We start from the raw sequence: 16,892 nt of genomic DNA, 5'->3' as shown, positions 1-16,892 counted from the left end.
TATTGGGAGAAAAAAAGGTAATTGTTTTATTTAGTTTGGCCAGTATCTCCAGAGCATTATTATCAAATTGGAGCCCAACCTGGTAAATGTCTGAGTGTTTTCTGACTTCCATAGGAACATTTTCTCATCCTCCTATACTTTCAATATTTATTTAAAGATCTTTTGGGCATTCACCTTCAAAATGCCAGATACCATTGTAGGTGCTAGATATGTTAAACTCAGTTTAGTAGATTCTTTTTTTCATTAGAAATATACAACTTTATCTTAATAGAATAATTTGTGGTGGTTTTTTGGCTTTGTAGCTGCTAAATCCTGAAGATGACCTCTTACCAGGGAAGATTCGAGACAGCAATCGTTCAACTCTTCTAGCAACAATTCAGGAACATGGTTACCCCACAATCAACTTGGGTATTGTAGGAGACAAGTAAGTATTTGATGTTATTCTGAAAAGTTTGTATTTGTACAAATGTGAGTTTTTGGAGTACTCAGTAGGTGGAGTTGCTGCTAAAGAGACAGTAATTTAATGTCATAATTTTCACTTATCTCATTCTTCAGAAGCCAAAAAATTATAGAGGTATCTATGTCCTTTAGAGATAAAGGTTTCTTAGAATGTCTGAAAACAAGAGAAATACTTTACTTTCCTGTAGGTGTGTTAGGTTTCAAAGGATATTTTTGTGATAGTTTTGGTTTTATCCCAATGGAACCAACAGTGATGGCATTATTCTGATTCACATTTTTACTTCCTTCAAGAAAGACAAGAAAAACATAGGTAAGAAAAGAGAGATTGTCAAAATTAGCACTACCTAATTCTTTGAAGTTTAAGTACAATTTTTTTCTAGAACTTCTATATTGCTTTTTATATCTTTATGTAACCCATTTCTCCAGGCTTTACCTACCTGAAAGTACAAAGGGAAGCACATTGACTATAATTACTCAATTTTTAAGAGCCTATTACTCCCATCTACTGAATTAACTCAGCCCTCTGCTAAGTTTTCTAAGTATATCTGTGAATCTCCAGTTCTGTCTCATGTGTGATCAAAAGCAAGTCTACACTTTCTAAACATCCCAGCATCATGCAACACTGCTGCCTCGCTGTCTTTCAAAAGGCACTCTTTCCAGTTCACTAGAGCTACACCTGCTTTTAGTAATACTCAAATATCAACCCAATGGAGACAAGGCTCAGAGACAGAGCTGAGTGATAAATACCCATGATGTATGTATCACGCATAATCCCCTTTCTCTTTTATCACTACCTCATCACTGAGTAGACCTCATTAAGCGTGGATCCTTCTTCCCTTATGTTGAGTACTTTCCCAAAACTCAAAGGTGCTTTTGAAGAGGTTCTGACCTACCATTCACAAGGTAGGCTCTGACAAGGCATGCTATGAACTTTATCTTAGGCTCAAACTGGACACAGTCTAACCTAAGCTTGTCCAGGCCAGGCGCAGTGGTTCAGGCCTGTAATCCCAGCACTTTGGAAGGCCAAGGCGGGTGGATCACTTGAGGCCAAGAGTTCGAGACCAGCCTAACATGGAGAAACCCCATCTCTACTAAAAAATACAAAAATTGCCTGGGTGTGGTGGTGCACACCTGTAATCCCAGCTACTCGGGAAGCTGGGGCATGAGAATCATTTGAGCCTGGGGGGCGGAGGTTGAAGTGAGCTGAGATCACAACACTGCACCCCAGGCTGTGAAACAGAGCGAGACTCTGTCTCAAAAAATAAATAAATAAACAAACTAAGCTTCTCCAACCCTTGGCCCATGAACCACGTACAACCCAGGACAGCTTTGAATGTAGCCCAACACAAATTTGTAAACTTTCTTAAAACATTATGAGTTTCTTTTGAGATTTTTTTTTCTTAGCTCCTTAGATATCATTAGTGTATTTTATATGTGGCCCAAGACAATTCTTCTTCTTCTGATGTGGCCCAGGGAAGCCAAAAGATTGAACACCCCTGGTGTAAACCTTGGACACAAGCACCTTGCCAGTAACCTGAAAGGTAGTAGCTTTTATGTGATCAAACCTTTTGAAGTTCTCTTCTTTCCTCCTGATTTTTTTTTTCTTTCTCTGAGAATACTGGAGTAGAAGCTGGTGTGTTTTCAAATGTCATTCTTTTTAAAATCTTCACCATTTGTATTTACATGGATGTTTAGTTCTAAAGAAGTTTGGCTGGGAGTGGTGGTTAATGCCTATAATCCCAGCACTTAGAGAGGCCAAGGCAGGTGAATCACCTGAGATCAGGAGTTTGAGACCAGCCTGGCCAACATGGTGAAACCCCATCTCTACTAAAAATACAAAAAGTAAGTGGGTATAGTGGTGCGCACCTGTAATCCCAGGTACTAGGAAGGCTAACACAGGAGAATCACTTGAACCCGGGAGGTGGAGGTTGCAGTGAGCTGAGATCGCACCATTGCACTCCAGCCTGGGCAACAAAGTGAGACTCCATCTCAAAAAAAAAAAAAAGAAAGAAAAGAAAAGAAGGAAGGGAAGGAAAGAAAGAGAAAGAAAGAAAGAAGAAGTTTATCATTAAGTAACCAGCCAAGTTAGAGCCCATGCTAATAAAGCCAGTGTACAGGTTACCTAGCATCACCCTGCCCAGGACCCCTCGTCCTAGGAAGGGAAAGTAAAGCCAGTGTACAGGAAGGAAAGGAGGGGGAAAGCCAGTTATTTGAATTTGGGCCTTAGCAGTAACCTGTCCTTTCAGGTACAAGTACCTAAAAACTATCCTATCCAGATACACCTTTTTCCAAGACCAAAACCAACTTCTGAGAAGAGAAGGAATAAATCCAAGGTTTGAAAACACAAAGATAAGGCAAGCAGGCTTGAAACTTCATGGAACAAACACCAGATTCTTAGGGTTATTTCCCTCCTACCAATGGCTCTGGCCCTACCTCTAAGTACATTAATGAGCTCTAAGAAATATTATAAGGGAAAAGGGAGCTTTTAAATTGTTTTTACCCTAATTTGTTCTGGACTATAATTCTGTCCATTCTCCCTCTTACTGTTATACTTTTATACTTGTTTAAAAAGAGGTTACTTAATATACTATATATACTGCCATTATCTTGAAGTACTCTAAAGGCCAAAACATCATTGAAAGGTCAACATGTTGGTATGCTGATATTTTTCTGGGATCCACACTGTTAATTTGTGGTGGTCATTTCCTAATAATGGTGACATTGCATTTAACTCCAAAATATACTTTGAAAACAGAATAAAGAACAACAAAACTATAAACAGGTTAAGGCAATTCAGTGAATGTACAAATCTCTAGTGTATACCCTTTTCTTGAATAGTAATACCTTATGTCAAACTGAGAACAATTTAAAAAAAAAACAAAAACAAAACCTGTTGCAAATCTAGGCTTTCTTAGTCTTAGAGTGCTATATTGAAGGGGTCCAGAGTGAATGGTGTAGAATGCAGAGGTGGGATGTGGGAGGAAATAATTTATAATTGTTCTAATGGAAATCTGTGGTGGGAGTTTAGCAAAGAAAACAAGATATTTAATCTGCAGCCTATTGATATTCTGTGAAGGCTGCCCTCCTTCATTCTTCTTCTTCCTATTTAGCCATTTGCTAAGGAAAGCAAATATTGTTACACAGAAGCATCTGAGTAAAGCTCTCCAGGGAAACAAGCAGAGTCATGGGAGAAACCATACCTTAGGTTTAAAGCAGGGAGAGAAATAGCTCAAGAATGTCAATAAGGGCCAGGTGCAGTGGCTCACGCCTATAATCCCAGCACTTTGGGAGCCCAAGGCAGGCGGATCACCTGAGATCAAGAGTTGGAGACCAGCCTGGCCAGCATGGCGAACCCCTGTCTCTACTAAAAATATAAAAATTAGCTAGGCGTGGTGGTGCATGCCTATACTCCCAGCTACTTGGGAGGCTGAGGCAGGGGAATTGCTTGAACCTGGGTGGCAGAGGTTGCAGTGAGCCAAGATCACGCCACTGCACTCCAGCCTGGGTGACAGAACGAGACTGTGTCTCAAAAAAAAAAAAAAAAAGTCAATAAGCACAGAACCTTATTCAGCTCTGACAGATAAGGATAGAGAGTGAGAGCTCTATTTGTGTCATTAAAAAAGGTTTGAGTCTGGTTTTTAAATTCTATATGATTCTATTTCTCAGCTCTTATTCTTATCCCCTGTCATAATTTTGACAATCAATGTAAAATAGAAGGTAAGACTTTGTAACTCTTTGAAGTGAGTTGGACTAAATGGCCTTTGCTTACTATACCTTTTATTTAAAAAGAGGTTAATTTGCAGCTGGGCACGGTGGCTGACGCCTGTAATCCCAGCACTTTGGGAGGCCGAGGCGGGGGGATCACGAGGTCAGGAGATCGAGGCCATCCTGGCTAACACAGTGAAACCCCGTCTCTACTAAAAATGCAAAAAATTAGCCGGGCATGGCGGTGGGCGCCGGTAGTCCCAACTACTCGGGAGGCTGAGGCAGGAGAATGGCGTGAACCCGGTGGGGGTGGGGGGGGTGGCGGAGCTTGCAGTGAGCCGAGCTCGCACCACTGCACTCCAGCCTGGGCGACAGAGCAAGACTCCGCCTCAAAAAAAAAAAAAAAGAAACAAAAGAGGTTGATTTAATAGTACTATGAAGATTACTGGAGGGATGCTTCAAATACCTGAGAATTAACAACTGTATTTGAAAATCGTTCATTTATAAATATTATGTATATATTAAAATACATTTCTTGTTTTCTCACACTGTTTGGCACACAGTGCTGTTGGAGTTCCTATAGTCTTTTTCTTTAAAGAGACACATTTTGAAACCAAGAGATGTTAAGTAACTTGCCCGGCATTATACTACTAGTTAGTGACAGAGATAAAAATGGAATCTAAATTTCCTGCGATTGACAATCCATACTTCTCTACTCTCATTATAAAGACAAGATATTGTATACCTGTGTACTACTGTGGGCTGGATTGGTCAGAGTTTTATAAATCTCTAGTTTCAAGCTAGAACTTAAAGAATGAGTAGGATTTAGATAGGAAAAGAGAGAGTGTTAATCCAAGTAGGAAACAGAATGCACAAAAGTTGAGAAGTAGAAATAAATACGGTCTAGAGAATTAGAAATGAACAAGAGGTTCGGGTAGAAGGATAAGACAGGTAAATTGAGTAGAAATTTGAGCCAGATTTTGAAAGGCTTTGCAATTTAGGCAGAACTCCCCAATTCAGTTAAATTTGAAGTTTGGGTATTTTTTTTTTTTGCGTTTTTGTTTTTGTTTTTGTTTTTGTTTTTTTGCAGAATTGACATAAAAAACTATTATTTTAAAAAGATCAGTTGACCTAGATTTATCATATAAGCTAATGATGGAGACTGGAAATAGGGAGAACAATACAGTTTGTTTACTCATTGTTTATTCAGTCACCAGGAAGTATTGATTGTGTACCGGTGAATCATCTGGAGATCTTATTGAAAATTTACTTATACTTTAACAAATCTGGGGTGGGCTGAGATTTTGCATCTCTAACAAGCTCCGAAATTATGCCAAACTGCAAGTCTGTGGATCACAGGAAGTATCAAGAATATAGTAAGATCAGTCATGCGTCTGCTATGAATTTTAAGCCAAAGGCTATTGAAGATACAAAATTGAAACAGATATTGATCTTGCTTTTGAAGAAGTACAAATTCCTAAGAGTAAAAATATTTTAGAAGGTTCCAGAACTTAAACTCAAATTTGGAACTATAACTAAGAAGAAAGAGATTAAATAAAGAGAAATAGTGAAGATTATTTAGAAGAGAGCAGTATCACAGTTGAATTATCTTTGTCTGGATTACAAAGCCTCAAAATGGTATGTGTAGGTAAACACAAAATGCCTGGAAAAGCAAGCTGTTAGGCCTCTTTACCACAATTTTATGTTCCTGTGTAGCAACATATTATTTCATATCTTCATTCTCCGCTCAAAATCTATTATTTCTTGGCTTTTACAGCTCTTTTTACTATGCTCAATCCCCTAAATTTAGGTCTCCCTGTGGCTTACCCTTGGCTTTCTGTCCTTTTCATTCTGTATGCTAATGACTGACTACCAAATCTAATATCCCGAGCCCAAATATGAAACTAGTAAAGCCTAGATATTCTGAATTGGCACAAATTTATGTGAGTTTATATACTTTTAAACACAACCCTATTTCTATTTTTTTTTTTTTTTTTTTTTTTTTTTGAGATGGAGTCTCACTCTGCCGCCCAGGCTGGAGTACAGTGACGCAATCTGGGCTCACTGCAACATCCACCTCCCGGGTTCAAGTGATTCTCCTGTCTCAGCCTCCTGAGTAGCTGAGACTACAGGCACCCGCCACCGCGTCTGGCCCGTTTCTACTTTTTTCCCAAGATATATTTTATTTGAAAAAAGCAAGTTGCAGAATCAGTTTAATTTATCTCACATTGAATAGCAACTGAACAAACATGTATTTATAAACATGGTATATGCATTGGAAGATATTTATATGTAGAAATACCCTATACACCCAACTGTTATTTCTAGTAGTAAGAGTTTACATATGGGATAGAAGTTAGAGAATTAAAAGTGATGGTGAGGGCCAGGCATAGTGGCTTACGCCTCTAATCCCAGCACTTTGGGAGGCCAAGGCGGGCAGATCACAAGTTCAGGAGTTTGAGATTAGCCTGGCCAATATGGTGAAACCCCGTCTCTACTAAAAATACAAAAATTAGCCATGCATGGTTGTGGGCGCTTCTAATTTATTTTTAGAGACAGAGTTTCACTGTTGTTGCCCAAGCTGGAGTTCAATGGCACGATCTCAGCTCACCGAAACTTGCACCTCGTGGGTTCAAGCAATTCCCCTGCCTTAGCCTCCTGAATAGCTGGGATTACAGGCATGCACCACCACACCCAGCTAATTTCGTATTTTTAGTAAAGACGGGGTTTCTCCATGTTGGACAGGCTGGTCTCAAACTTCCGACCTCAGGTGATCCACCTGCCTCGGCTTCCCAAAGTACTGAGATTACAGGTGTGAGCCACCATGCCCAGCCACTTCTACTTTTTTTTTTAGTATTTCTGAAATACTTGAATATTTTTACCTTGAGGATATAGTGCATTTCTTTTATAATAAAAGAAACTCCTAAAAATTCCACTTATGCATCATTAAAAATTTGGTGGACCAGTATTGACAAGTATAATCAAACTTTACAAAACAGACAAAAGAGGCAAGCAGCTCATCTAAGTAATCTGAATCTAAGTAAGAGCTATTAATACTATTAAGTGTATAATGTCATAAACATAGTGATAAGTAGGCAAATTAAAACAGAAGCCAAAGTCTTGCTGCATTTTAAGTAAAATCATATTTTGTAATACAACAAAAGTTTAAATCAAAACTTTTTAATCAAAACATACTTAAATGCAAAATCTTAATGTCTATATTGACTTCGAATTGTGTTACTCATACTATTTTGCAATTGCTCAAATAATAAGACTTGAAAATTTAGCCATAGTATATATTTGTAGAACTTGACAGATAACTAATATAATAGAAACCTTGGCCTACCTACATTTTGTTTTCTACAAGCATAAAAAGTATTTCATAGATATGTTTTGTTTTCCAGAACCCATGGTGATAAACTGTTCATAGTAGATATTTTCCCCAATAGATGATAGGTTGGCAGCATCATTGAATAAAAAGAAAGAAGGAAGGAGGGAAGCAAGGAAGGGAGGGAGGGAGTGAGGGAGGGAGGGAGTGAGGGAGGGAGGGAGGGAGTGTTGGCAGCATCATCGAATAAAAAGAAAGAAAGAAGGAAGGGAGGGAGAGAGGGAGGAAGTCTTTAATGTTACCCCTGACAAAATATCAACTATTTTACCTCATCTAGACTTCTACAAAATAATAATGTAATATATTGGCTTTGAATTTTCAACCTCTCATTATAAACTCTTTTTCCTCATTTTCATGTTTTTCCTTCTTCTCTTGATGTCACAGTGCCTTTCTATTCTTTCCATTCTTTTCACTCAATTGCATTCTTTATCTATTTACATATTTTTGACTTTGTAAATTTTAGATGCAGGGGCTAATGTGCAGGTTTGTTACATGGGTATATTGGGTGATGCTGAGGTTTTGAGAACCAATGATCACATCACCCAGGTAGTGAGCATAGTACCCAATAGTTAGGTTTTAGGCCCCTTATCCCTCTCCCTCCTTCCCTCTAGTAGTTCCCAGTGTCTATTGTTGCCATCATTATGTTCAAGAGTACCCAGTGTTTAGCTCCCATTTATAAGTAAGAACATGTGGTATTTGGTTTTCTGTTCCTGCATTAATTCACTCAGGATAATGGCCTCCAGCTGTATCCGTGTTGCTGCAAAGGACATGATTTCATTCTTTTCCATGGCTGTGTACTATTCCATGGTGTATATGCACCACATTTTCTTTATCCAGTCCACCACTGAAGAGCATTCTTTGTCTCTGCTGTTGTGAATAATGCTGCAGTGAACATAAGAGTGCATGTGTCTTTTTAGTAGGATGATTTGTTTTCTTCTGGATATATACCCAGTGATGAGATTGCAGGGTTGAATGGTAGTTCTTAGTTCTTTGAGAAATCTCCAAACCTCTTTCCACAGTGGCTGAACCAATCTACACTCCCACCAACAGTGTGTAAGTGTGCTCTTTTCTGTGCAGCCTCACCAAGATCTATTATTTATTTACTTTTTAATAATAGCCATTTGGACTGGTGTGAGCTGGTGTCATTGTGGTTTTGATTTTTATTTCTCTGTGATTAGGAATATGTTAAATGATCATATCCCTAATCATATGTTCATATGTTTGTTGGCTGTTTGTATGTCCTTTTGAGAAGTGTCTGTTCAGGTTTTTTGCCTATTTTTTAATGGATATGCCTTAAATATGGGACAGCAGATGTCCTAGTTTGCTTTTCCCCAAGGCTGGTTCAATAACCTATTAGCCTCCTTTATTCCTCCTAGACAGCGTGAGCTACTGTAGGGGAAGAGTTGAAGACAGAGAAATGTACATAGGTAAACAAGTACTGAATGCTGTATGTGCTAGCCAAGCAGCTGTGGCCAGAACTTAGTTACTAAGATATTGGTCATTTGAGCACATATATTCTTCTCTGTTACTGCTTTTTTTTTTTTCTTTTTTCCTCAGTTTCCTGATAAATTTGCTTTGAGAAGTTGTTATCTTGTATGGCTTAAACAGGGCGGAAAAAGGATTTGTGAGGATTGGGCCAGAGTTGTTTTCTTTCCCACCAGATAAGCTCCATGAATACTAGGATAAAGTGTATGTTGGTAAACACTATATCCACGGCACTTAGTAGGGATACATTAAACAGCCCTGCCATCTTTTCCTATACCATTCTCTCTTTCCATGAAACCTAGAAACTTTCAATTATACAGCAGTCCAAAAGAATCTTACAGGGCCCCTTCAAAGTAAGTCCAAAAGCCTTGGCCATAGGAGCAGGCCAGAAAGTATGGTACTGACAGTAGAGTTGCATTCCTAAGACACATCCCCCAAAAATGTACAGTGCAAAGCTTTGTGGCTGGGTGGTTCATTTTTTATTTCTGAAGAAAAGCATCTCAGGAGAAATTCCAAATAGATTTAGCAGGCTTTTAATTTAAAAAATTGAGGAGCAGCTCTCTCAGGCTTGAAAAGGTCTTACAAATTTACTTCTTGAATATAACAAGTGGTAATCATTATCCAAATAGGTAGAATCCACTTGGGGAAATTTTTTTAGATAAATTTCAGCATTAATTGAGTTTATATAATTCCTCAAACTGATTTTAACTATTGAATAAGTATTCAACTTTATGACAGCTCAGCAATATAGCTTCTGAACTGCCAACTTGGACTTTCTGGCCTTTCAAGGCCTAAGGAAGGGCTGGGAAATTCCCATCATTAAAAAGAGTTCCCCCTTCTGGAAAACTGCCATCACAGAAGCCTGCCCCACTCCAATCCTGGGCTTACTTGACTATGTCATGGATTGGTGTTTTGTATCTGAACTGCCTCCTCTTGCTGCTGCAAATTTGTGAAGCTACCTCTTTATATTAAAGCAAGAAGCAGAAGAAGGACAGGTACTGAGATAGAAAACTGGGTTCTTATAAAACTGGCACATTTAGCAGAAATTATCAAGATAGACTTAACAGCACAGTGATTATTTGGGCAAAGCCCAGTGCCTTACAACTTCCAATTTGTGAACCAAACATATCCTAATTTTTCATTGCTTACCTAATGTTCTTAAAGTAGGAGTTTTCTAATCATCAATGATAATTTAGATCTGAATTTAATTGGTTCTTGTCATTTTTATAAACTGTCTGCTTTCCTTATGGCATGAACTTCCTTTTCTGCTTAAAATGCAAAGTTTTCATTTTTGAGTCAACATAATAGATTTATTTTCTTTTTTTTTTCTTTTACTCCTGGCAAGCTGGGATATATTTATTTTCTGATCATTTTTCAGCAGAGGTTTCTCATTTTCTGTTGGTTAACAAAGAACATTCTACCCTAACAAACGTGTTTAATGACGAGAGATTCTTTCCGATCTCAGTGACAGACTTTTTATGTAGCTCTTAGAGTTGCCCTCCTTTATCTTTAAGCATCGCTATTGCTACTGACATTTCTGTTTCTTCTATGAATAACCTCTAGGTATTACTGTAGCTTTAGACATTGTTTTCCTACCCCAAACTCATAAAAAGTAATGTCTTCCAGAAAGCCTATCCTAATTATCTCAATCCAGTTCTGATCATTCTATCCCATTCACCCTTTTTATCATTTCTTTATATTACATATAAATATATGATATATATTTTTCATTTTAATTCATGTATTTGAATTCAAAAGATGATATTAATGTCATTGCTTATTTCACTCATTTTTCTAACTTCTTTCACTGATGAGTTTTCTGCACTAGCTTATAAATTTAAAGGCAAGAACCATGCTTTCTTCTTTCTTTACATGACTCCATGGTCCCAGAACACCCAGTGAGACTGGAAAAGAATGAAATGATGGCTATATGTGTAGTATATAGTTTGATTCCATACGTGAAGTAGACACCCAGAAAAGATTTGTAGTTAATGAATTTATCTTCAACCTCTGAAGAAACTATGATATGATTAATAGATGTCCTCAGCTATTTTTTGTTACCTTGGTATGATTAACTGCCAACATTCTTTAATCTATACATCCTAGAACTTTTTCTCTGTGTCATCTTCACTCATCTTAAAATCATGCAGCTTGCAGTTGGTGTAACAGATGAAACAGGAAACTAATTAGCAGCTGTTGTCCATCTGTGTGTTTATATTAAATATTTTTAAATAGAAATGTATTTGCATTCTGAATACTCTTTCTGAAATTCATAAATCCTGAACTTGGGTAAATGCTATAAAATTCAAAACCAAGACAGAGCCTTTACCATGTATCTTCATGATAAAGGAAAAATAATTTTATGCCAGAATCAGGATTATAGTAATTTGAGGCAGATGTAAATTTTAAAAAGCAAAAAAGTCTTAACCTTTTTAAGTTGCTTTGGAATTGAGCTCCCAAAGCAATCAGATTGAAATCTGAAAAGATAAAGTGTTCAAAAGATGTCATACCCTCTGAATATATTCTTTCTTCACAGAAACTGATGAGTACCTCCAGTTTTGAGAAAGCTACATTCATTCTCTGACAGATTTATTTTGAAACATGCTTCTCCTTTCTCTTTTTCTACCTTTCTATTAAGTATGTGGTTCTTTGACATGTGATCAAGTTAGAACTCTACAGAGAGTGCTATTAACATTGGTAGCCATCTTCCAAGTAGAAGATGAACATCATGGCTTTAGGAAGAAAATACACTGTTATTCATTTCACTCAAGTCAAATAGGCAAATGTTTCTTATGTTCAAAAATGAAAGGGAAAAGAGTATTATCTACAAGACGAGTATCAAATTGCAACACTCAGGTCAGTGTTTCCCTCTATGCTTTCAGTTTATATGTGAAAAGAAAATAGTCATTGTGTTTATGTAACTTTCAGTATTTCCATAGAATCATAATATCTTATTCTGATGTTAGCTAGTCCAAACTTTCACCCAGTGGAGGTGTTGAGGAAAATCTGCAACAACTTAGCCATTAGATTTTTGTTTGAATTCTTTTAGTGAGAAAGATCTCTACTGCCTCATGAGATAGCACGTTCTATTGTTCGATGGCGGTTATGTTAAAGTAAAGATGTTTTCCCATTACACTGAGCCAGTCTTTCTTCCTGTTTCTTTCATCTGTTAGCCCTAATTCTGCCCTCCAAGCAATGCCAAATACGTTGGCTTCCTCTTTTACGTGATATTTGAATACACAATTGTTTCACCTTAATCCCTTCTCAAAGTACTTTTTATGATTATATGTTTAGCAGTATCTTTTCTTTCATCCCAGACAATATTATTAGCCTATGATATCATTATAATTGTGTAACTAAACAGTATTTACTCCCAAAGCTACTGTAGATAGACTGACTTGAAATCAGGTTCAGCTCATTTACTGAGTGCCTACAATGTGCAGGAATTTGGTGGGGCAATCAGGAAGCCTGGATGAAATGAGACCCTGTTTTGTGAGAGAGTTGTATACTGCTATGTCATCTTTACAAAGTTTCTTTTATCACAATTTGTTGCCTCTCTTTATCCTTTTAAGTTTTTTTAACATCAAATCCCGTTTTGACATTAATATTACTACTCCTGCTTTTTTGCTTATTTACATTTGCCTGGTGACTTTTTGCCCTAGCTGTTATTTTCTTTCTTTCTTTTTTCTTTTCTTTCTTTTTCTTTCTTTCTTTTTCCTTTTTTTCTCTTTCCTTTCTCTTTCTTTCTTCTTCTTTTCTTTCTCTTTCTTTTTTCCTCTTTATCTTTCCTTTCTCTTTCTTTTTTTTTTTTTTTTTTGACAGAGTCTTACTCTGTCACCTAGGCTGGACTGCAATGGTGTAATCTCAGCTCCCTGCAACCTCCACCTCCTGGGTTCAAGTGATCCTCCTGCATCAGCGTCCTGAGTAACTAGGATTACAGGCACCTGCCACTATGCTCAGCTAATTTTTATATTTTTAGTAGAGACAGGGTTTCACCATGTTGGGCAGGCTGGTCTCGAACTCCTGACTTCAAGCGATCCACCTGCCTCAGCCTCCCAAAGTGCTGGAATTTCAGATGTGAGACACCACGCCCGGCTCTATTTTATATAAAAGAGTGTGTATGTTTGTGTGTTTCACTACTGTTTCCTCTCCTCCAACTTCCCATAGGCCTTGAAGCCCTATGTTCTGAATCATTTTTTCATTTACAGACATTTTCCCAGAACATTACTTGGTGATTTGTCATCTGAATCTTTGCATTTTAACAAGTGTCATTCTTCCATTTTGATTGGTGAATGACTGGATGTAGGATTTGAGGGTTGTATGCCTTGAAGAGATATGTTGGTGTTAATTTACTATTTGCTAGTTTTGGGTACTGTAGGTAAGAAGTCCAAAGCCAGTATTACTTTTTCCTTTGTTAGTAACCCAATCTTCCTATTAAGTATTTGGCAACTTGTAAGCTTTTCTGTTTACCTTTGAAATTCCAAAATTGTACCAGGACATATTTTGGTTTATGTTTTTGTTTTTCTTTTTTTTTTTTCTTTTTTTTTTTCTTTTTTTTTAATCAATCTTGCCTGGAACTTAGTGAACCTTTTCAATTTCCAAGTCCAACTCTTCTCAAATAAATGAAACTTTCCTCTTTTCCCCCCATCTCTTCTTTTATTTCCTTATGGAATTCCTATTGGTAATATGTCAGTCTCTTGCTCTGTCTTCTTATTTTCTGCATGATTTCTATCTTTTGTACTTTTGCACAGTCCTTGGAGATATTTCTACCACTTGATCTTCCAAGCAACTAACTGACTTTTTGACAAGGACTGTACTTACCTTCATCTACTAAATCTTAAAATTTGAAAATCACATATTTTGTTCCAGAACACAGTTTTAATGTCATAATTGAATCTGTATTAGTGTTTTACTTACTTATTATTGTTATTAAAATTGTCTCTTGCCCCAGAAGTTTTATTTCTCGAGGGGATATCCTAAATATTATGCTCATTCTTCCACTTTCCAGTTGGTCGTTACTTAGGTTGCTGGTATTTTCTTCTCCCTACTGAAAGTTCTATTCACCCTAAGGGTTCTGGAAGCTGCTAGGGTACTTTGGGCCTGGTGAGAATGGAGTTACATTGGAAAAGAGGATCATGAGTGGCAAAAGGAAGAAAGGTGTCAATTCCTGAATTAACAAAGTACTAAATGGCAAGCTGCTAGTGTTCTATTAAAGTACAAAAAATAAACAGTCCAAGCCTCTGTGCTTCCTGGACAGTTTTGTTGTGAAGGCTGGACTTTCCCAGCCTTTAAAGGATAGGGCAGTCTTAATATGTTTTAAAGTAGAATCCAGACTTCTGGGTCAACATTAAAAAAATTATAGCTTTGCCCTTGATCTGGATCCCAACCAACCACAAATTCTTAGAATCAGTGAATGTTAAAGATGAAAAAGACATACTCCAAATGTCCTTATTTTATAGATAAGGAGAATAATACCCCCTTCCCCCAGAAAATGATACTAGTTTTTCAGGATCATCTAAGTAGTTAGCAGTAGAGCTAAAACAGGATTCTAGACTTTGTGACACTCAGGCCTTCAATTAATGGCTTTATCTTCTGTTGCCTAGTACATACATTCTTAGCATTAAAGCAATTGTCTTGTAGAATGCTTTCATGTCATACTGGTACTGTAAGAGAACAATGGTTAGGTACTTAATAATTCAAATGAAAATGAATGGGAAGTGTTAGTAAATCAACATTCATGTTAGTATTAGAATTATTTTTGGCTAGGCGCAGTGGCTCATGCCTGTAATCCCAGCACTTTTGGAGGCCAGGAATTCAAGACTAGCCTGGCCAACATGGCGAAACTCTAGTAAAAATACAAAAATTTGCCAAGCATGGTGGCACACACTTGTAATCCCAGCTACTTGGGTGACTGAGGCACAGGAATCACTTAAAGCTGGGAGGCGGAGGTTGCAGTGAGCAGAGATAGCGCCATGCACTCCAGCCTGAGTGACAGAGCGAGACTCTGTCTTTTTGTTGTTCTTGTGTTGTTGTTGTTGTTGTTTTTATTAGGAGTCCCATACTGTTGCCCAGGCTAGAGTGCAGTAGCACCATCTCTGCTCACTATAAGCTCCACCTCCTGGGTTCATGCCATTCTCCTGTCTCAGCCTCCTGAGTAGCTGGGACGACAGGTGCCCACCACCATGCCCAACTAATTTTTTGTATTTTTAGTAGAGACAGGGTTTTACTGTGTTAGCCAGGATGGTCCCAATCTCCTGAACTCATGATCCACTTGCCTCGGCCTCCCAAAGTGCTAGGATTACAGGCGTGAGCCACTGCACCTGGCTGACTCTGTCTTAAAAAATAATAATAATAATAATTTTTTTTAGGCCAGGTGCAGTGGCTGTAATCCCAGCACTTTTGGAGACTGAGGCAGGCAGATCTCTTAAGCCCAGGAGTTCAAGACCAGCCTGGGCAACATGGTGAAACCCTGTCTACAAAATACACAAAAAATATTATCCAGGTGTGGTGGCGTACTCTTGTGGTCCCAGCTACTCAGGAGGCTGAGGTGGGAGGATCACTTGAGCCTGGTATGTGGAGGCTGCAGTGAGCCATGATCACACCACTGCACTCCAGCCTGGGTGATAGAGTGAGACCCTGTCTCAAAAAAAGAAAAAAAAAAAAAGATTTATCTTTAAAGGAATGGCTAAGCACCATCCAAATTAAGTTAAAACTGCAGTTGTTAATGAAGACAGATTTAAGTGATATCATGATATCCCTTCAAGGTATGCCATTCTTTGAGAAAAGGGAAACTACTGATATATACCTAGAAAACTTAATCTGCTTAATCCAATAGCCCCTCTAGTGGCAGTGGTGAGAATAAGCCAGATTTTAGAAGTACAAATTTTGTTTCTATCAGTATTTGGTATAAACAAATAAGATTTATATATGTAGATAAATGCTGATAAATAGCTTATATCTGAAGGTGTTTTATGTGTAACAAAGTGTCTTTCATAATGCAAATATTACTATATTTAGAAGAAGAGTAGAAAAAACACAGGATGACTTTGAACCTAACACTGCCTATGTGAACCTCAGTGCCCTCTTTTGTCCTGCCTTCCTCACAGAGTTGTGAGATTAACACGTAGGTGTGAAAATGTATTATTTTTTAAAAACATTAGTATTGTCATTAATTTTATTTCTTGGATATTAATTGATATTAAATGTAGGAAGTTCTGTCTTAAAATATAAGGTCAGATTATAATGTTTTGTAGTTTTAGCCTCCTATCCTTGAGAAAATTAAGACATCCTGCTTGCTTTATGTAAGAAAACTGAGAAAATCATGAACTGTTTTCTCTCTATTATATTATTCATGATTATAACCCTTGTTACCTATTTCCTCTTATCACTCTTCAGAGTAATCTTTGAGTTTTAGAAAGCAAACTCAGTTTTAATTTGTTAAAAATAGAATCTGGGGGAAGGAATATGAAGTAAATATTGGAAAATATTAGCATTTGTCAAATCTGAGCGATGGAGACATGGGTATTGGTTATACTATTACGTTGGAAATGTTTTATAATTTAAAATATAGCATGAATCACAAAAAAGAAAGCAAATTTATGATGAGAATAGGCCCTTAAGCTATGGTTAACCAAAATAACCATCTGAACATGGGATTCTGAATCATGTTCATTTCATTCCACAGAGCGATAGTAAAATGTTCACACATGCAGTTTTCTGCTGGTTACCCCAGACAAATCCATACCTCATGCCATAGCATCCTGTCCCTTTTTTGTTTGTTTGTTTTTTGTTTTTTAGGAGACTAGGTCTAGGGCCGGGCACGGTGGCTCACACCTGTAATCCCAGCACTTTGGGA

General features: G+C 37.5%; 1 protein-coding gene across 2 annotated transcripts in view; it reads left to right on the top strand.

The window, feature by feature from the left end:
* GPHN (gephyrin) overlaps nucleotides 1-16,892 on the top strand; it is a 736,692-nt gene that overhangs the window by 675,679 nt on the left and 44,121 nt on the right. For both annotated transcript variants that reach the window (XM_030930981.1, XM_030930980.1), the window contains one exon: nucleotides 303-424. In XM_030930981.1, coding sequence (XP_030786841.1) covers nucleotides 303-424 — 122 coding nt within the window. The remainder of the gene's footprint in view (nucleotides 1-302; nucleotides 425-16,892) is intronic.

This window comes from Rhinopithecus roxellana, chromosome 5 (assembly GCF_007565055.1).
Source record: "Rhinopithecus roxellana isolate Shanxi Qingling chromosome 5, ASM756505v1, whole genome shotgun sequence".
Lineage (NCBI taxonomy): Eukaryota > Metazoa > Chordata > Mammalia > Primates > Cercopithecidae > Rhinopithecus > Rhinopithecus roxellana.
This window is presented reverse-complemented; position numbering and strand designations above follow the sequence as displayed.